General features: G+C 35.7%; 1 protein-coding gene across 1 annotated transcript; it reads right to left on the bottom strand.

The window, feature by feature from the left end:
• Window positions 1-13199: 13199 nt before the first annotated feature.
• Window positions 13200-18661, bottom strand: LOC133295473 (probable terpene synthase 2). Its single transcript, XM_061494312.1, has 7 exons — window positions 18533-18661; window positions 18023-18302; window positions 16867-17239; window positions 16540-16758; window positions 16293-16434; window positions 13969-14217; window positions 13200-13493 (listed from the first exon to the last, which is right to left on the bottom strand). The coding sequence occupies exons 1-7, from the start codon at window positions 18659-18661 to the stop codon at window positions 13200-13202; spliced, it is 1686 nt and encodes a 561-aa protein (XP_061350296.1).
• Between the last annotated feature and the right edge of the window lie 3031 nt (window positions 18662-21692).

Here is a 21692-nt window from a genome sequence, read left to right as displayed (position 1 = left end):
CGAAGAGGTTATAGTAGAGGCCCATAAGGGCCAGTTTACGGTTCACCCTAGTGCGACTAAGATGTACCAAGACTTGAAGAGGAATTTCTAGTGGCCGGGAATGAAGAAGGACATAGTTGTTTATGTGTCTAAATGTTTGATTTGCCAGAAGGTGAAAATAGAACACCAGAAGCCGTCTGGTAAGCTTCAACCTCTAGAGATTCCGGAATGGAAATGGGAGAGCATTTCCATGGACTTCGTGGTTGGTTTGCCGAAGACTCAGGCTGGCTGCGACTCTATGTGGGTCATTGTGGACAGGTTGACAAAGTTTGCCCATGTTCTTCCAGTGAAGGTGAGCTTCACTACAGAGCAGTTGGCCAAACTGTATGTTCGCGAGATTGTGAGGCTTCACGGGGTGCCCGAGAGTATCATCAGTGATAGGGACCCGAAGTTCACATCTCGGTTCTGGGAGGCGTTGCAGGAGGCTTTTGGTACACAGTTGAGGTTGAGTACAGCCTATCACCCTCAGACTGACGTACAGACTGAGCGGACTATCCAGACGTTGGAGGACATGTTGAGGCCTTGCACCTTGGAGCAGGGTTCAGCATGGGATAGGTACCTGCCATTGGTTGAATTTTCGTACAACAACAGTTTCCATGCTAGCCTGGCCATGGCACCCTACGAGGCATTGTATGGTAGGAGGTGTCGGACTCCTACCTGCTGGTCTGAGGTTGGACATCGTGAGTTGTTTGGCTTGGACTTTGTCCAAGATACCACCCTGCAGATCCATATGATCAGGGAAAGTTGAAGCAGGCGCAGAATCGCCAGAAGAGTTACTACGATATCAAGTGTTAGCGACTCGGCAAGTGCACCGATCGTGAAAGTAATAAAGTGTACCGGAGTACGAGATCGTTCCCACGAGGATCAGAATTTTCAAGCACTAGTTCGCTAATTGTGTTTTAGTTGGACAATCAAAGGTTTGGTTTGAGAGAATTTAGATGAAAAGAGTTGTGGTTCAAAGAACTTAAATTTAAAAACAAGTAAAGGCATGCAATATGAAAATTCAGAATTAAAAGAATAAATGAAAATGATGTTTGTTTAAGACTTAAAACAAGCGTAGTAAAGGTTTCGACTTCCCCTAATATCCTCAATATATTATGAATTAAACTGCCAAGAATCCGTTTCTTAATATATTGCCAATCAATTCTCTCTAAGTTAATTACGGCTCAATTCCTTGTTACCATGAATCTATGTAAACTTGAAAGAACTTTAGTTCCCCGATTATTCCCCAAGAAAACATGCATTAAGATCAAGAATTTTAAGATTGCATAATTACCCTATGTCTATTCCTATTCCTATTCCTAGATCACAAGAATTATGATAAATTATCAAGTCAGGGTTCATGCACCAACATCCCTATTGCCATCCAATTCTCCAAAATCATTCTATAAGAAACAAACTCATAGAAAGCATTAAAAATAGATAATTTATTCAATTATAAAGAGAACAGGATTCTGAGACAATTTAATTCATAAACATAAAGATTCAATTGAGTTCCATCTACCCTTAACTACATAAAAAACTACTATAGCATACTAAATTGAAAAGAAATAATAAAGAAAAGAGAACCCCAAGCCTCCATTGGTGTGATGTTGACTTGGTTCCTAAGTGTTCCAGCGCTCCGCAACATGATTCTTCCTTCAAGCTCTTTGTAATTGTCAATTGGTTTCTGAATTGGTGAATGAGTCTTGACCCCAAGCTCTTTATTTATAGCTTTTTGGGGTTGTATTCTTCATTAAATCTCCAATGAATCCATATCACATTTGTGGTTGATTTCAACTTTGTTTCCTTTTTGCATTTGATATCTTGGGGATTGGTTGACGATTTTGAGCTTTAAATCTTGTTGTGATCTTTGATCACATCTTCTTATTGGAGTTATATCTTATCTCAATCAAGGTTGATGTGTTTCTTCTTTGTATCCTATAGAATTCGTTGCATATCTTGATCAAATCTTTTCCTGGAGTTGCTTTGACCGCGTATGGACGTTTTAGCATCCTGTTTGCGCGCTAAAACGTGCTTGATGTGTATTGTTGTCTGCCTCTAGGTGTTTTGGCGTGCTGTAGGGCGCCAAAACGCCCTCTTCGAAGCGAACTTGTGTCTGTCAGGGTGTTTTAGCGTTCTTTTGGGCGCTAAAACGCTCTCCTCCAGTGGATTTTGGCTATTTTCTTCATCTTGAGCGTTTAAACGTGCTTCCAGGGCACTAAAACGTCCTCTTACAGCTGGTACACACTTGAAATTTTGCTTCCTTGAGGCTCCAACTCAACTTGATGTCTTCTTTTGGTTTCAAAGAGCCATAATAGGTGTCAAAAATCCCTTAAAATATGTATTATGATAACATGTTAGCAAGATATTCAATTACTTTAACTTTACAGTATAAAATCCTAATTTCCATGCAATTCACAACATATATCAATCATAATTAAGCCTAAAAACATGGTAAACCAAGAGTTTATCAACCATTCCCAGATTTGAACATTGTTGTCCTCAACAAATGCACTAGAATAAACTTAATGTAATTCAATCAAGATTTTCAATTGCATGAAATTCATAAGCAAGAATTAATCAAAGAAATGACTACAGAGCATTCAGACTTAAGAAAAGGATGATACATCAAAGCATTAAGATTAATAATTCATCAGTAAAACTTTTAATGAAATTCCTTAAGATCAAGAACAGGGGAAACTTCCTGAGACACTCCCTCACTAGGAGTTCAATTCACTCGCGCTCAACTGTCTAGAGGGTTGGTGTTTCTCTCTTATTCCACTGAATCAACACTACCATAGGCTCGCTTATTTTCTCGCTCTCCACAGTTCTTATGCTAAATCAAGCAGATCAAGAGGTCTTTCGCAAGGTTGTAACGTGGCTTGGTGAAAGGGAGGGAAAGAATTTGGGGAAAAAGTTTAAGATCAATATTCAGATTAAGGAACGGAACAAGTGTTGTGCATTTCTTCCGGCTGTAAAGCTTTTCTTCTTCTTTCCAGTTCTTTGTTCTGCTTTATTGAACCATTTTCTTTTGTCGTTTTCTTTCTAAGCATATTTTCTTGCTTTTCACTTCTTTTCCTTTCTTTGTTTTGAGCATTTTTCTTGCTCTTCTTTGTTCTAACCAACTTTTCTTCTTTCTTCCTTGGACTTTGCCCTTTTTCTTGTACTTCTTCATTCCATTGAACACTTGTGTAGTTAAAACTCATATCCGCTCCTTACTTGAAATCTGAAATTAATCTTCTATTAAGGTGAGGATTCAATTGGGGATGTGGCTATTTACATTCAAGGGTTCTTCATGAATAAAAAGTCTAGGCTCAAGGGGGTTTCACTAAGGAATATCATCAAGGTTAGCTATTTGGCCATCTAGTTAGAGAAAGAACATGCCTCTATCATCTCTACAGAATAAACCACAGACCATTTCAATCAAGAAACAAAGCAAGTTCTAGAGTATCTCAACAATGGAATGCACACTCAATAAAAATTTTCTGTATAGGCTCAAAACCTCACAGCTATGAATGCACAGTAATTATCCTGTTCTTTTTCTCAAACAACTTCAATACCAAACAATATATTCAATGAATCATGTCACTTATTGCAATGATGTTCATAAAAATTTGAATATGTATAAGTGCATCATCATGCTCTGAATCAATCACTAATTTAAAATTCCCGCCATTTTTCCAATTAAAAACACTGAGAAAACTTTCAAAATTTTCAGAATTTTCACAAAAAACATTGGCTTGGGGTTTTTCAAAACAAACTAAATATATAAAAAAAAATCAATTCAAAATGAATTAAGCTAAAGGAAAGGAGAAAGGATTTGAGATAGTTCCCTGTTTTAGCCAGATGTTCTGTGTATGCTCATGATGTTCCTCCGGCTTACTCAATTGTACTTAGATGAATCGCGCGTTCCCCATTCCCAGATTTAAATGTTGTTGTCCTCAGCAACAGATTTAAATCTAAAAAGAAAATGCGTCAAGAAATAAAAACAACTAGTCGCTCTTTTGTTTTTTGTTCCATTCTTTTCACATGTAAAATTCACTCAATGATAACCATTAGTCTCAACACCTTCTCCTATCTTTTTGTATTTTTCTTAATTGAAAAAAACTAAAAAAAATAACATTAATCAAAACTAAAAATAGTAAAATGGTGGGTTGCCTCCCCCTAGCGCTTGTTTTACTTCACGAGCCTAACGTACCTGACTTATGATCACGGTGGCTCAAAGTTTGAGTTTGGTGATGACCAAGCTCTATCATTTAGAAATTGTGTCCAACCATAGTGCTCTTCTGCATATGGATGAGGTAAAGTAGTCTCAGGAACTTTGAACTTGACTTTTACATGCTTTCCCTTGCTCCTGGGCTTCTCCATTTTAACCTTTGGCTTACTTTCTTGAGAAGACTCGTCATTGTATTTTTCTTCACCTTTCTTTTCACCAATATAGTAGACTTGATCTTCCGGTTGAGCTACGAAGGAAGGGACTTCTTTGTCAAAGAATTTGAAAGTTGCTTGCTCTTCGTCTACCCCTAAGATTATCTCACCTTTAAGTACATCAATCAGCGCTCCAGAAGTTGCCAAGAAGGGTCTTCCAAAGATCATTGGAATTGCGGCATCTTCCTCTATATCAAGGATGACAAAATCGACAGGAATGATGAATTTGTCTACCTTAACCAATATGTCCTCAATGATGTCATAAGCTTGCTTTGAAGAGCGGTCAGCCAGTTGCACTATCGTCTTAGTGGGCTTCACTTCAGTAATCCCAGCTTCTTCATCATGGAGAGTGACATGACATTGATGCTAGCTCCAAGATCACATAAAACATTGTCCACTTCCACTTTGCTTATAGTGCATGGAATGCTGAAGCTCCCTGGATCCTTGACTTTGGTAGGTAACTTCTTTTTGATGATCGCATTACATTCCTCCGTCAGATTCACCGTCTCACATTCCTGCAACTTACGCTTCCTGGATAATAGATCCTTCATGAACCTTGCGTAGTTTGGCATGTTCTCTAAAGCTTCGGCAAAAGGAATGTTGATCTGCAACCTCCTGAATATGTCTAGAAACTTTGAACACTGCTGCTTCTGAATCTCTTTCTTTAATCTCTTAGGATAAGGGATTCGAGCATATGGGGAGAGATCTAATGGCTTGTTCTGTCTTTCTAGAGCTTTATTCTTCTCCCACTTGAATAGTTTCTTTTCGGCTTTTTCAGGATTGCTTTTGTCAACTTCAATTGTATCCTTTTCCTTTTCTTCCTTCTTTTCTTCATCTGATTCTTCTCCATCCTTCTTCTTTTCTTTGGGCTGCTCCTCTATAGGCTGAATCACTGTACCACTCCTAGTGGTGATAGCATTGCAATGCTCCTTTGGAATGACAACTGTGTTGCTTGGAAAAGTACCCTAAGCTCTCTCAGAAGATTGCTTTGACAACTGGCCAATCTGAATTTCCAGATTTCTTATGGAAGCTTCTTGATTTCGGTGTGCTGATCTAGTCTCTTGCATGAAAGCAGATGCGTCCTCTCTGAAAGCATTTGCACCTTGAATATAATCAGAAGTGGTCTTGCACAACTGTGCAAAAGCTTTCTCCCACTCAGAAGTGTTACTTTGTTGTAGGGTATGTGGTTGCACTGGAAGGGGAGGATTGAGCTGATAGTTAGATTTGTAACTCAACCCTGGATGTTGATTCTGATTCTCCTAATCATACCAGATTCCATTGGCCTCTGCTGATGGCTTTTCAATTGTTCTCATGTAGTCACAATCTTCCGTCATCGGTTCCTCCTTAGGTTCCGTTGGACTTGAGGTTTCTTTTGCTTCTTTCGCTTTCTTTGCTTTTGCGTCCTTCTTAAGTTTCCTTTCTGTCTTTTCTATCTCAGGATCAAACTGCAAGATTCGCGGGTTAAGAGTACCTAGCATAAACTAAGATTGAAAAGATGTGCAGAAAAAATAGAAAGTGCAAAAAAAAAAATGAAAACAGAAAAATAAAAAATAAATAAATAAATAAACAAAGAATGTAGAAAATTAAAATATGCAGAAAATTGATGCAGAATTTTTTTTATGAAGGAAATATTTTTGAAGAATGTTTAAAGTGTAGAAAAAAAACGTCCAATCTAAAAGGTAATTAGTTACTTCTAATGTTGAAAAATTCGATCCTCGGCAACGGCGCCAGAAACTTGTTAGCAACTCGGCAAGTGCACCGATCGTGAAAGTAATAAAGTGTACCGGAGTACAAGATCGTTCCCACGAGGATCAGAATTTTCAAGCACTAGTTCGCTAATTGCTTTTTAGTTGGATAATCAAAGGTTTGGTTTTAGAGAATTTAGATGAAAAGAGTTGTGGTTCAAAGAACTTAAATTTAAAAACAAGTAAAGCCATGCAATATGAAAATTCAGAATTAAAAGGATGAATGGAGATGATGTTTGATTAAGATTTAAAACAAGCGTAGTTAAGGTTTCAACTTCCCCCAATATCCTCAATATGTTATGAATTAAACTGCCAAGAATCTGTTTCCTAATATATTGCCAATCAATTTTTTCTAAGTTAATTAGGGCTCAATTCCTTGTTACCATAAATCTATGTAATCTTGAACGAACTCTATTTCCCCGATTATTCCCCAAGAAAACATGCATTAAGATCAAGAATATCAAGATTGCATAATTACCCTATGTCTATTCATATTCCTATTCCTAGATCACAAGAATTATGATAAATTATCTAGTCAGGGTTCATGCACCAACATCTCAATTGTCATACAATTCCCCAAAATCATTCTATAAGGAACAAACTCATAGAAAGCATTAAAAACAGATAATTTATTCAATTGTAAAAAGAACAGGATTCAAAGACAATTTAATTCATAAACATAAAGATTCAATTGGGTTCCATCTACCCTTAACTACATAAAAACTACTCTTGCATACTGAATTGAAAAGAAATAATAAAGAAAAGATGAACCCCAAGCCTCCATTGGTGTGATGTTGACTTGGTTCCTTAGTGTTCCAGCGCTCCGCAACAGGATTCCTCCTTCAAGCTCTTTGTAATTGTCAATTGGTTTCTGAATTGGTGAATGAGTCTTGACCCCAAGCTCTTTATTTATAGCTTTTTGGGGTTGTATTCTTCATTAAATCTCCAATGAATCCATATCAGATTTGTGGTTGATTTCATCTTTGTTTCCTTTTGGCATTTGATATCTTGGAGATTGGTTGACGATTTTGAGCTTTAAATCTTGTTGTGATCTTTGATCACATCTTCTTATTGGAGTTATATCTTATCTCAATCAAGATTGATGTGTTTCTTCTTTGTATCCTATTGAATTCGTTGCATATCTTAATCAAATCTTTTTCTGGAGTTGCTTTGACCGCGTATAGACATTTTAGCGTGCTGTTTGCGCGCTAAAACGTGCTTGATGTGTATTGCTGTCTGCCTCTGGGCGTTTTGGTGTGTTGTAGGGTGCCAAAACGCCCTCTTCGAAGGGAACTTGTGTCTGTCAGGGCGTTTTAGCGCTTTGTTGAGCGCTAAAACGCTCTCCTCCAGTGGATTTTGGCTATTTTCTTCATCTTGAGCGTTTAAACGTGCTTCCAGGGCGCTAAAACATCCTCTTACAGCTGGTACACACTTGAAATCTTGCTTCCTTGAGGCTCCAACTCAACTTGATGTCTTCTTTTGGCTCCAAAGAGCCATAATTGGTGTCAAAAATCCCTTAAAATACGTATTATGATAACATGTTAGCAAGATATTCAATTACTGTAACATTACAGTATAAAACCCTAATTTTCATGCAATTCACAACATATATCAATCATAATTAAGCCTAAAAATATGGTAAACCAAGGGTTTATCATCAAGCATCGTCCACTGGAGTTCAGTGAGGGTGAGCACGTGTTTGTGAAACTTTCACCTGTCACCGGTGTTGGACGGGCACTCAGAGTGAGGAACCTAAGCCCGCGATATTTTGGGCCATACCAGATCCTTGGTAGAGTAGGACCTGTAGCCTACCGGCTTGCCTTGCCTCCGAACCTAGCCAACATCCACGACGTGTTTCACGTGTCTTAGCTTCGCAAGTATGTAGTGGATCCTTCGCACGTGGTGCAACCGGATGATGTGAAGGTTCGAGAGAACTTGAAAACTCCCGTCGGACCACTCAAGATTCTCGATCGTGACGAGAAGCAGCTGAGGAGCAAGACCATTCTGATGGTCAAAGTGCAATGGACGGGAACAACTCCTGAAGAGTGTACCTGGGAGCGAGAGGACGAGCTTTTCCGGCAGTATCCCGACTTTAGAGACATGTATCTTGTGATTTTGAGGACAAAATCCTTAAAAATGTGGGGTGAATGTAAGAACCCGCACCGTTAATTAAGGAAGTTAATTAATTAATTATGAGAAATTAGGAAATGATCCCATAATTGACCCTAATAATTATTATGAGGCTTAAATAATTATAGTAAGTGGGTAATAATGCTGAAAGTCGCTTTTCTGACGAAAAGTGCAGATACCGGTTCTGCTACTCGGTATAAATGCGTACCGAAAAAGTATCCCGAAAAATTATAATAAGTGCATGATAATTCCTAGAATAATATATAGGGCTTGTAAAACAAATTTCAAGTTAAAATAATGAGAAATGGTGCCAGAACTGATACTGGCTATGGAAAAGCGCGTACCGAAAAGGTATTGCGAAAAATAAAATAAAAATATGATAAATCTTAGAAAAATGAGTAGGTTCAGATTCCAAATTTTGGGATTAAAATTCTAAGCGTAGCTATTAGCGCTAATATTGTGTGTTTAATTCCTAAGTGACTATAAATGCAACTTTTGCACACAACCCTAGGCCATACTATTAACTCTACGTGAGGCATTGTGGCTGATGATCAGCCTGTCCTTCTTGTCACCTTCAACTTCTCTTAGAAACCTCCAAAGTAACCACCTTTCTTTACCCTTTCTTCATCAAAACACTATAGTTGGGTGTGGTTGAGACTTGTGTGGGAGAAAAGCCTTGTGTTCTGAGTTTAGATACTACTAGTGAGGTGTTGAGGGGATGAGTTGGTGTGAGCCTTTGTTCATGCCATTGGAGGCTTCAAGAAGCCATTTTTGGTGAGAAAGAACCTTGGAGGTGTGCCATTTTTGTCTCCTTGTGTGTGCTGGACTTTGGGAGATGATGAATCTCACCTCACGTTTGGGGCACACATTTCAGGTTCAGGTAATGCGGGGGTTGATTCCTCTAGCGGCAGGAGGCCGGAGCTGAGTTAGATTATGTTGTTATCATGTTATTATGCTGTATTCTGACATGATGGACTTTGATGCTGTTTATGTTTTCTGTCATTATGATTATTGAGTTGAGACTGTTGTTGGGGCTTGTTGCCTTATTTGGCGAGCATAGGGTTTGTCCATGCCGCTTTGATGTTAGTACCTTTACCTGTGTTGTATAAACTACTAGGTTGTCCGGTCTACGTGTTGTAGTTCTGTGACTAGAGACATACTTATGATATTTAATTAATGAGGTATTTCACTTAGATGTCTTTGCAATATATATATACAGGCGATGTTTTTATGAAAATGATTAAGTAACCAAGTTGGTAATGATAATGACGCCATAGTTGAAAAGAAAAAGATATTTCGTATTCATTTAATTAAGTGTGGCTTAATACGATGACATGTTAACAAACCGGGTTAAGACGGGGTGTTACATACTCTATGTGATCATGGTGGTTGGTAACTCGGGCTCAGTGATGGCACCATACCCTTGCTCAGAATTTGTCCTGCCATGGTTATACTCATATGCATGTGGATAAGGAGGAGGGCTTTCAGGAATTTTAAACTTAGTTTTCACATGCTTTTTCTAGCTTTTGGGCTTTTCCATCTTAACATTTGGCTTGTGTTCTGCATGCCGCTGATGGACTTCCTTCTTGTTCCCTTCCTCAGCCTTTTTCTCTGCAATGTAGTTGACTTGATTCTTAGGTTGAGAAGTAGGCAATTAAGGAGCTTCATTTATAAGTACCTTGAATATTGCTTGCTCTCTATCCACGCGCATTATCAACTCACCCTTAGGTACATCGATTAATGCTCCTGAGGTTGCTAAGAATGGCCTCCCGAAGATCATAGGCACACTGGCATCTTCATCAATGTCAAGAATAACAAAATCGACAGGAATTAGAAATTTGTCTACCTTGACTAGCACATCTTCCACAATATCATATGCTTGCTTTGTTGAGCGGTCGGCCAGTTGAACATTCATCCTAGTTGGCTTCACTTCATTAATTCCCAGCTTCTTCATCAGGGTTAATGGCATCACATTAATGCTAGCACCAAGATCGCATAAGACTCTCTCTATAGTCGTCTTGCCAATGGTGCATATATGGAATACTGAAGCTTCCTGGATCCTTCAACTTTGGAGGCATGTTTTTCTGTAAGATTGCACTGCACTCCTCTGTTAGTGTAATCAGTTCATCCACTATGAGCTTCCTCTTCTTAGATAATGTTTCCTTCAGGAATTTGGCATATGAAGGCATTTGCTCCAGAGTTTCTGCAAAAGGCATATTAATCTGCAATTTCTTAAAAATATCTAAAAGTTTTGACAATTGCTTCCTTTGCTCATTTTGCTTGGGCCTCATTGGATATGGAGGTTTCTCAAAACGTGAGAAATCCCATTGCTTCTTTTGAAATGCAGGAGGTTGTTCCTTTGCTTCTTCTTTATCCTTTTGAGCTTGTTCATCCTTTCTTGTAGAAACTTCAACTTCCTCTTTTTCTAGCTCCTCATTCCTTGTAGTGATGACATTGCATTGCTCCTTTGACACTGCATTTCTCCTTTCTTGACTCCTCTCAGCTAGTTGTCTTGAAAGTTGGCCAATTTGAGTCTCCAAGTTTCTGATGGATGCATCTTGATTCTTGAAGGACGTTTTTGCTTCATGAATAAATTCACTTGTATGACTCCTAAAGGCATCACTTCTTTCCCGATTGTTAAGTGAAGTTGGTAATTTCATTTACCAACTTGTTGTACTTTTCCATAGAAAAATGCTCAACAAAGAATTTAGCTGCCAACTCATCCCACGTTCTGATGTTGTTGGGAGCTTGTCGATCCAACCATCTGAGAGTTTTCCCGGTCACAGAAAACGGAAACAACCGAAGTTTGATTGTGTCATCTGATACTCCGTGGAGCTTGGTTGTATCACAGATTCTTAAAAATCTGTCCATGAAGTCATGAGGATCTTCATAGTCTTCCCCACTAAACTGAGTTTATACACCAATGTGATCAGTGATGGATGGATGTCATAGTTGTTGGCATCAATCGGTGGCCTGACAATGCTGGAGTTTGGCCTTGTAAACAATGGAGCCAAGATTGACTCCATCAACTCTTCTTCCGGTGGTGGATTGGCTTCTGCCATCTCTGATTCTACCTCAAAAGATGAAGTAGAAATTTCTGCTTGGTAATTTGTCTTATCCTTCTTGCAGTTCATTCTATCTCTGGATCGTAGATCAAAGTTTCAGGATCAACTCTACCACGCATAAACTAAAGCAAACAGATTAGTAACACAAAATCCAATCAAGAAAATCAAAAGTTATTAATAAACTTGGCATATTAATACCCGGCAACGGCGCCAAAAACTTGTTGCGCAATCGGCAAGTGTACCGATCGTTCCAAGTAATAAAAGGGGTAAGTAGAGTATCGCCTCCACGAGGATTAAGGCACTGAATTTATTATAACTATTCCTCTCTTGTTGGATTAATAAAGATGGTTTAAAGAAAATTTTGGTTTGTTAAATAATGAGAACAATTCAAGAAAATGTAATCAATTCAAAGGTTCTTTTAGAAACTCAAGAACAAAAGATTAAAGATAGAGAAAATATTTGAGAAAATATTGCGGTAAAGAGAAGACAAACACATTTATGATCCCCACCTTGCAACTTGGATTACATTTACGTTTACTTATTCAATTGATCAAACGATTCATCATCTTTTATATGATTAGTTAAACCCTAATTCCTTAGTGACTTTAACCTTATTAACTCTATTAGAATCCTAATCTCTTAGAAATTTCTTTTCAAGTTAAACCTTAGAATCAATAAATCTTTCACGTTTGCGATTCAGATAGACTATCCCTAGTGCATACATGAATCGTATTTTACCCTTTGTGAGGAACTAGAATCTCAATATCCCTATTGAAAACCCTGACCCTTGCAATCCTAATAGAATGATCGGTTCTAGAAGAATTATAATATGAAGAACAAGATAAAATAAATGCAATTGGAATAATTAAACATAAAAATTAACCAAACTACAAGGGGTTCACATCAAGGGTTGTGAACCTTACCACAATAATATAAACTAGCCAGACATATTCATGTCTGACAAAATCAATATAAAAGAAAATAAATTTCAGAACCTAAAGAAGAGAAAGAAGATGAAGATCTTCAGTTTTGATCGTTCGAATCTCTGAAACTCCAAGAAGCTCTCAAGAATTCTCACTCTCTTTGTTATCTTTCTTTTCCTTGTCGTCAAAAGTGGCTCTTTCCTCTGTTTCTGATTCTTTTATTAGGTTTTGGGAAAACCTACTTTCAATTGCCCTCCAATTGGGCCCTCTTTTTTGTGTAATTCGCATCAGATTAAAAATAAAAAGTATCGCCCACGCAATTTTCACCAGCTGCCACGCAAATTGCGCGGAGAAACAGAGATGAAACTTCCAAATGGCACGATTTGCGCCATGCTCCGCGCAAAATGCGCAGAGATACAGAAGCACAAGGTCAAAATGGCGCGATTTGTGCCATGCTTAGAGCAAAACGCGCTAGCTGGAGAACTTCAACTTCTCTTTTTTTTCTTCGTTTTGATGTTTCCTGCTGTCAAAATATAGAATTTGAGTGAGAGAATGATTGAAAAGGAATAATAAGTATTTATAATATTTATGACCATTTTTCAACTATTTATAATTAATTCATTGCTTCTTTTAGATGAACGCATATCAACAAGTAAAATGGAGACATTAATAATTTATAAATAGTCGCTAACATTATAATGGAGAGATTTGGCAATAAATAAAATGAAAATCAACTTCAAACTTTACTTAATAGGTGAATCACATCAAACTTGAAAATTCTACACAATTTTACATTCAGCGAAAGCTAATCCCACAGGTGGACATTTTATTTTATTTTTTTATTTAAATTAGAAATACAAAGCATATAAAAGGACCGAAGTTCATGCTCATATTGGCACCGGATCTACAAGCAAAGCTTTAATGTATGTCTTCATTACTCCTCCAGCATGCGTGAAGTTATCTTCATCTTTGTAAATCACATCCATAAAACGTGATAGGTTGAGAACGCGCGTCAGAAAAGGCATTGGAACTTTGGTTGGCCTTAGGCATTCTTCATTTATATCCTTCCAAGCGTTCGTAACTCTCTTTCGGCAATCTTCAATGGCCGCTTCCCTGGACTCACCATATTCCCTCATATAGCATTCCAAGAATGATGAAACATGTCCTCTTTTCTGTTCAAACTACACATCGAGAAATAATTGAGCAAATATTTATAGTGATTAATGTTGTAGGAGATAATTTTATCTCCTAAACACATATAAAAAAGTGGTGTGTCCAAGTGAAAAGAAGAGAGAAAAAAAGAAAATATGGGTCCCACATACTTTTATATGTGTGTAGAAGATAAAATTATGTCGTATAACATGAAAAATATTAGTCATATATTTATTGGACAAATAAATCTTATGTTGTAGGAGAATTCTAATTTCAATGTCATAGATACATCAAGTGTGGGATCCACCTATTTAAAAAAAAATGGGTGGCACACTTTTTTATGGTGTGTGTAGGAAGGGTTTGTTTTCTCATGCAACCTTTGAGAAAAACAAAACCCTATATTTATATCATATGAAAAACAAAAACAAAAAAACAAAAAAAAAGACATAGAAGAGAAGAATTCTTAAAATCAATGACATGATATACATATATTATAATATATACCTTGTTGGAGACAATGTCATCCATTAGCCTGCAAAGAAGACAAGAAGCATAAACAATTTTGGGCTGATTTGTTACCCATTTGAAGATGTCTTCTGTGGCTATGTCTCCCATGCCAATGTAAGAAGTTGTTGTGAGCAATAAGTAACAGGTTGACATCGTTGATATGCGCGTATACTCCTCTGTTGTTGGAACATAGTTGCTGTTGAGCCATCTTGCCTCAGTCATGTAGGCTTGGACCGCCTTTTTGAGCTGCCATCACCATGCATTATATGATAAAATTATTCAGAGACTTATTAGTTACAAAATATTTGTCTTTGTCCTTTGCGTTAGAGTCTTAATCCCATTTAATGTCAAGTTTTTTTTCCTTCATGTTTGGTTTTTAGCATATTTAGTAAAAGGATTTTGGTCAGATATAGTTCAGACAAACTCCGTATTTACTTTAAAAATCCCGATCACCGCATAATAAAATTTGAAATGAGATTTGTTGTGTAGTAGAATTAGATGTGTATTCTTTAATAGGTGAAGTATGTCATTAAGGAGGTGCTCTGCTCTTAGATGGAGTGGTATGAACCAAAGTTCTCTAAGAAGTTACCGTGTGTATATCTCTAGGAAAAATATGTACGAACATGATGACTTTATACAGGGAGTGGTATGTACCAAAGCTCTTTGAACAATAATGAATGCAAGATGCCTCTTCAATGAATAAACACGTAAAGATATATACAAGAAAAATATTCCCTAATGACGAGAGATGAGTCATAATTATTTGTCCACTATCACACTGCTATGAATGAATATGAGATTCACTACGTGTAATGTGGTGAGAACTAAAGGGGATGAGAAATCTTCTTCTTGTTCTTTTTTTTTTAGTTAACTCAACTTTAATTATCTCTTCGAGGTGAGTTGGATGTCCCCTAAGGGTGTTAACGGGCTGAGCTTTGGTATTAAAAGGCTAAGTCTGTGTTATCTGTTTTGAATATAATTATCGACGTGTGAACTAGCTTATTTATAAAAAATAAAAGTCTAGTTTAATCTGTTTTAAAAAATAAGATAGCAAAAAAAATTTCAAATAAAATATACGATCAAAAGCACTAATAATTTTACAAAGATTCATAAATTTAATGTATATCTAAAAAGCATAATATAGAATAAAATCATTCAAAAAGTTCATTTAACCAATAAAATGAGATGAAATGGCATGAGGAGAGAGAGATAAAACTATTATGAGTAGTATAAAAAATATTAAAAAAATAAAAGTTAGTATACTAGCTAGCCAGCATGAGAGGCTTTAAGGCCAGCTTTTGAATTGAAGTCTGAAGTTTTTTTATTAAACGAGCTTTTATACAAGACCAATTAGTTTGATTTTAACAACCAATTTAAACATGTAAGCTCAAGTCTTTATGAGCCCGGTCAAAGGCCTCTGCCTCGTTTATCACCCCTACACCTCCCGGTCTCTCCACAAACTTCGACTCTTTGAGTCGGTTATAAGATTAATTCGGAGTGCATGGTGAAGATATTTAAATCCTTCCAAAAGATGGCATGAGGGGATCGAACTAAGACCCTTTTACTATCAACTGAGTTACCACCATTTGGTGGATGAGAAATCTTCTACAATAAGATATAGTCGAAGGATCCGTTTACAAACTTTTTTTACAAATTACACTAAGTATGACCGCTCATACACTCTTGATTGAAATATGACGGATCATACTTAGTATAGTCTGTAAGAATTTGTAAATAAAAAGTTTGTAAATATAATCTTACCGTAAGATATATAATTCTCAATATAGAAAGGCAGGGAAATGATCCCTTAATTGGGCTTCTAAGAGCCTATTCCTGGCATGAAGATGTGAGGGTGGTCCAAAACAAGAGCGTTGCTTTATAGTTTATACTATAGTCAAAACGTTTTCAAATTAATAAGAGTAAGAAAGTTATTGTTTAAGAGACAATTTAAATTTGCTTTGACCATTTAATATGAATTGAGTTTTGCACAATCATGAAAAATTCTGTACCTTCATAAAATAAGGATGAGACGTTTTTCTTTTTTCTTTTTTCAAGCCATAAGGGTGAGAAAATATTTCTAAACTTCTGAATTTAATCAAACATCAATTTTTTTTATCAAAATTAAAATTATAAGTTAGTTCAATAGTTGACTGAAGCTATTTCCAAAATGTTGGCCTAACTCCAGTGAAATCAACTAATGTATTACTGTAAAAAAAATTAATAAATAGAAACAAAATTGTAACTCATGCCTCGTTAATAGTCAATAAAAAGGCAAGAAAAAAGAAATTAGAAAAAAAAAGGAAAAGAAAACAGTTTCATACTTCTTTTATGGTATATTCAACGCTGTATGCCCTTCCTTCCGTCCTCATTTCTTGCTCTATTTCTTCAAAAAACTTCAAAAGTGACCTGTAAGATAATTTTATGCATTCTGGGAGACCATCATCCAAGCAGCTAATATCCCACCTGAAAATCACTTTCATTACAATCACTGGCACATTTTTTTATTCTTTACAAAAAGGGACAGAGAAAAGAGAGGGAAAATTATGTATTGATGATGTGCTAATCAACCTTTCAATTGCCTCAGTCAATAGCTCTAATTCATCAATTGTTCCATATGCATCATATGTATCATCAATGATTGTTAACAAGGCGATTACTTTCATCATTATTTTTCTTGCTTGAGAATATTGTGGCTCATAATATACCGCCAAAATCCAGAAGCAACATTCCACAACCCTATCTCGTACATATGGTAGATTTCTAGGGACGTCAAACTCCTTCCACCACCTATAAATACCAAAAACAATAATAGCAATTACAGGGACCATTCATTGAAACCAAATTAATATTTTTTTTTCTCCTTTTTATATAGGAAGTTTATGGTTAAGACCTTACTTGCATATGTAGCCAAATTCCCTTTGATGAAGGTTTTGCAGAATATTGAAGTCTAATATAGCTAAAGTGAGTAGAATTTCATTGTGCGAAGGATCTTGCTGGTAGATAGGTATGTAGCGTCGTGCTTCTAGCCTAGGCAAGTTCTTATGGAGAGCCTGCTTCAGGCTATGATTGACACTTGTTGCAAGAGAAGGGCTAAGTTGGGTAACAATGGACTCAAGGTGAGTGGAAGTGAAAGCCAATGCTTCGTCCAAAATGTCCTCTCCATGAACCCTGACATGTGAGGCTTCATACAAGCTTAACATTCCCTCAATGTCGGTGGTAAGTTTTTCACTAAAGTTTCCTTGCACATCCTTGAACTTGTTGAAGATATCTAGTGTTTTATTCAACAACCACGAGATTGTAAGGCCATTACAGATAATAAAATTTTGAAAAAAATGAAATAAAAAAAAGTTCAGAGAGCAAGTAGTCAGAAATGAAATAATGTGTACGATTTCAGTCGTGGTATCAAAAATGTAATTAAAGTGCAAGATGATAGTAGTAATCAAATATTTGACGAGATGAACATTAAATGATACAAAGCGAAAGTACTTACGTTATGGTTTTGTTGTGGCCAATTTTTCACTAGCGTTCAATTTACGCACCCCCATTTGGATGTACTTAAAAACAAAAATGGAAAAAATAACTTTTTATGCATAATGTTCTTAAATTTTGTTTTTCAAAAGGTGGACCTATTTTGCTTTTAAATCACTATTTAAAAGAACCTTTTAATCAAAGGTATCCAATTCAAGTCCTGTGAATACACAAAATGGTATTGGAAGAACAGTCTCAAATATAAGTTTGAGAGTACTCCAACCAAATCAAACTGGATTGATAAAAAAAAACAAAATTTTAAGCAAAAATAGTGTTTTTTACTTTTTTTCAAAAGCATAAAATTAAATCTTAAAACTTTTTTAAAAAAAATAATTTTAAATTTTTTCTCACTTTTATTTTTTTTCAAAAGTTGCATCCGGAGACACGTACAAAATGGAAAGCACTTCTAATTTGAAGAAAAAAATGTTTGTGAAAATAAAAAAACACAACTAGGCCCTAACTATAAGGTGATTGAAGACAAATAAAAGGAAATCGAAGTAGATAAACTGAGGCTTATACATACCAGGTGAAACGCGGAATCCATGCTGCCTCAGTAACCTAAATAGCACAGCATGAGAGCGAAGGTTCTCTTCAAGATTTATTTCTCCATTTTCAACATAGTTCTTGTGAATTTGTTGCAACACTTCTTCAATCTCACGTTCAAAATGATAATTCACACCCAGACGACAGATTGAATCAATCATGTCGACTTTTGCTAAGGGCTTCTCAGCCTTTGAGACAAGTATCTTGCTCACTTCTTTTTTCATTGCTTCAACTTGTGGCACGGTTTTATGATCAAGTTCCTGCATGTTTTGAAGAAAACTATGTTCAACGTACTTAATTTAAAACGAACTGCTAAGGACAATACTCATTAGAATGTATTAACGATGAACAAAACTTGGTACAAATACTCTATTCTTATCAATCAAGAAGTTAAACAGCCTAATGAATTAAGAGCAAGGAATGATCAGTTAGAGGAATATGTTCATTGCATGCAAGAGGAATATAAATCATTAAGTGGCAATATATATACTGTAGATTCTGAAGCGTATTGAATGAAATAATCCCTCCAAATGTCAGGGTGAAAATCTGCTGTATGTCGATGTAAGGACAATTTGGTATCTCGGTTGTAGCAATTGAGTGTTGAAGATGCAATTGACATCCTCTTAGCTTGTTCTAATGAAATGGATGTTTTATCAATGCCTCTTCTGCTTCAACTCTGATGGTTGGTTTGGGAAAGAAGGTGTCTAAGGATAGATATTTATACCAAATTAGAGGTGGCAAAATGTGACGTAAGCCACGAGTCGACCTATGATACAAGGGGAAGGACATTGTAACAATCAAGTCGTGTTACTACTATGTTACTACTAATCAATCTCTCCGTTAAATTATGTTGATCCAACGGTTATATTTATTTCCATCTTTGTATGGTAATAATTTTCCAAATTTAATACTTTATATTTATTTCCATCTTTGTATGGTTATAATTTCTTATATTTAATGTTTTCACTTTGAATATGAGAAATCATAACCATACAATGATGGAAATAAATATAATCGTTGGATCAACATAATCGATCTAACGGTGAGATTGATTGGTAGTAACATAGTAGTAACACAACTTAATTGTTATAATATCCTTCCCCATGATATAGAGCCTGTTTGGATCCTCTTATTTTTAAGCTAGAAGCTACTTATAAGCTAAAGCTAAAAAAAAGAGCTTAAAAAAATAAGCTAAAAGCTGTTTGGAAATTACATAAAAGTTTTAGCTTAAAAATTACTTAAAAGCACATATTTCAAGAAAATTATCTCTTTCTATCTTTATCACTCTTTATTTTTTAAAAAAAGCACACAATTCAAGAAAAACATATAAGAGCTTAAAAAAAAGCTCCTCCTAGGAGCTTTTAATTTTCAACTTTTTTCTTCATTATAAAAAAAAGAGCTTTTCGTTATAAGAGCTTTTCCCAAAACCTGTTTGGCCTAGCTTATGCTTATAAGTAGCTTGTAGCTTAAAAAAAAGAGGATCCAAACAGGCACATAATATACTAAAATGTGCGACGTGTCAACTTGAGAGTTCAAATAGGTCGGTCTGGATTTAGAAAATGATAAGAATTATTATCATATTGTGTTGTGTTATGAGTTGACATGTGTGACTTGTGTGCAGGGATGTAAATGGGTTAGGTCGGCTTACAGGGACCTACAACTTAGCCTGTATTACGTCAGACTTGGTCTATTACAAATAGTAAAATAGAACAGACATAGATTTTTAAAAAACCTATTTAGAAAACAGGCCATAGATTTTTTTTGTATTATGTCGGGCCTATAAGCCTATAGATCGGCCTCTATCATATTATTTATTTTAAATAAATAAATAAAATTATTATTTTAATAATTTTGAATAATAAAGTAATATTATTTTTTTATTCTTTTAATTGTTGAATGTTTAATAGGCTTAAACAGGCTAACAGGTCTAGGCCCAGACTTTTATTTTTTAAATAAGGTCACACCAGACTTGTAATTTGAGGTCTACATAAACTAACAGGCCAAGTCAAACCCAATATTTTTTATACAGGTCTGGCCTATTTAAGCCAAAGTCTAGTCTATTTACACCCTTATTTGTATGTCAATTTGCAAAAACAATATTGTCAAAAATAAAATAAAATAAGTTGAAATTTTGTTGATTTTGACATTACCCATTGTATCAACTTGTAAATTTCAATCAAATTTTCTTGTTATTTTTTTATAAAAAAAAAATAGAAAAACACTTTTAAACTTTTGTGTGTCAATACGTGCGGCTAGTCGTGTCCGAATTTGAAAATTTTACTTGAAAATTTTACCCCGTAAATAAATTCGTGTCGTGTTCAGGTTAAATGATTTCATCCACAAATTAAACCTTGATATGAGACGATTGGACTCAACTCGTAAACACATTATGCCAACCCAACACCAGACTATAACTAAATTACGATTTGATTTGTTAATGAAAGTACTTCATTTATTTGAATTGGTGCACCTCTTTGTGCGTGCTGGCATCCTTTTTTTTTGGCCATTTCTGTTTTTAGTAACCACCCATAATGATTTGCCACTCCTATATTTGGTTATTAAAGTACTATATTTATTTCAAATGGTCAAGCATCACTTTTTGTTGGCCATTTCTGTTCTTACAATCTATCCATAATGACAAAATTACATCCTTTTCTCCAACGCTTTTATCATACTTTTTCAAATTATTTTTGTGTAATTCGAAACTTCAAATCCACCATGAAGGTGGGAGTTGTTAAAAGCATATCTTGGAATTGATTTAAATAAGAAGCCTTGTGATTTATATGCATGTACATTTTTTTTTTTAAGCTGGGTAAAACACACCACAGCACAAATTAAATAACTGAAATACGACGAGTTCTACAAATAGAAGTTAAATTTGCATCAAACAGCAGATCAGTTCCAAGGGGGAATTAAAAACACAAAAATCATCAGAATTAACATTCATAAAAGGTTAAAAACACAAAAATCATCAGAATTAACATTCACAGCAGATCAGATGAACTCGTCAATCCTTTTGAATTCATGTCTGTAATCAAGAAAGTAGATGATTCTCGCGGACTGCATCACCATCACTAGTGAGCAGAACAATAACTAATTTAGAGTCACTTTCTACAATAATATTTCTCTATCCATCTTCCCAAATCTACTTGCAAACCGTTTATTCAAATTATTCATGTGATTAGCGCTGCTCTTTGGATAAAGGTCAAAATATAAGATCCAATATCTAGAAACAAGATTCGGTGGACCATAGCTCGCTCTTATTTTAATAAAGGAATTGTAATCCTTCTTCCATCACCAGACAACAAAGACCAAAAGTAGTATATTAAATATTGAATATTTCATTCGTACAAATAACGACACTGATGTGAGCAGATTACAGGTCACATCTTCCACAATAATGTCAATCATCCCCTATTTTCACGTTTTAAAAAGGGTTTTATAGGCAAAAAAAATTAAAATATTGTATTTAAATAAAATAATTACGCATATAATGTTGTTTCGTAAAAAATTACACATCTACTGCACAATGTGACGCCCATTGGGGCGTCTTATCCATGGGAGAGACGCCCCAATGGGGCGTCACATGTGACGCCCAAAACTAGCGTCACATGTGTGCTCTATATATTTCCTCACCCCCTCCATTCAAT

The sequence above is a fragment of the Gastrolobium bilobum genome, unplaced genomic scaffold (genome assembly GCF_033153095.1).
Source record: "Gastrolobium bilobum isolate Gb01-03AN ecotype WA unplaced genomic scaffold, APGP_CSIRO_Gbil_v1 utg21418, whole genome shotgun sequence".
NCBI classification, from domain to species: domain Eukaryota; kingdom Viridiplantae; phylum Streptophyta; class Magnoliopsida; order Fabales; family Fabaceae; genus Gastrolobium; species Gastrolobium bilobum.
The sequence above is the reverse complement of the archived record's forward strand: the minus strand, read 5'-3'. Positions and strand labels throughout refer to the sequence as shown.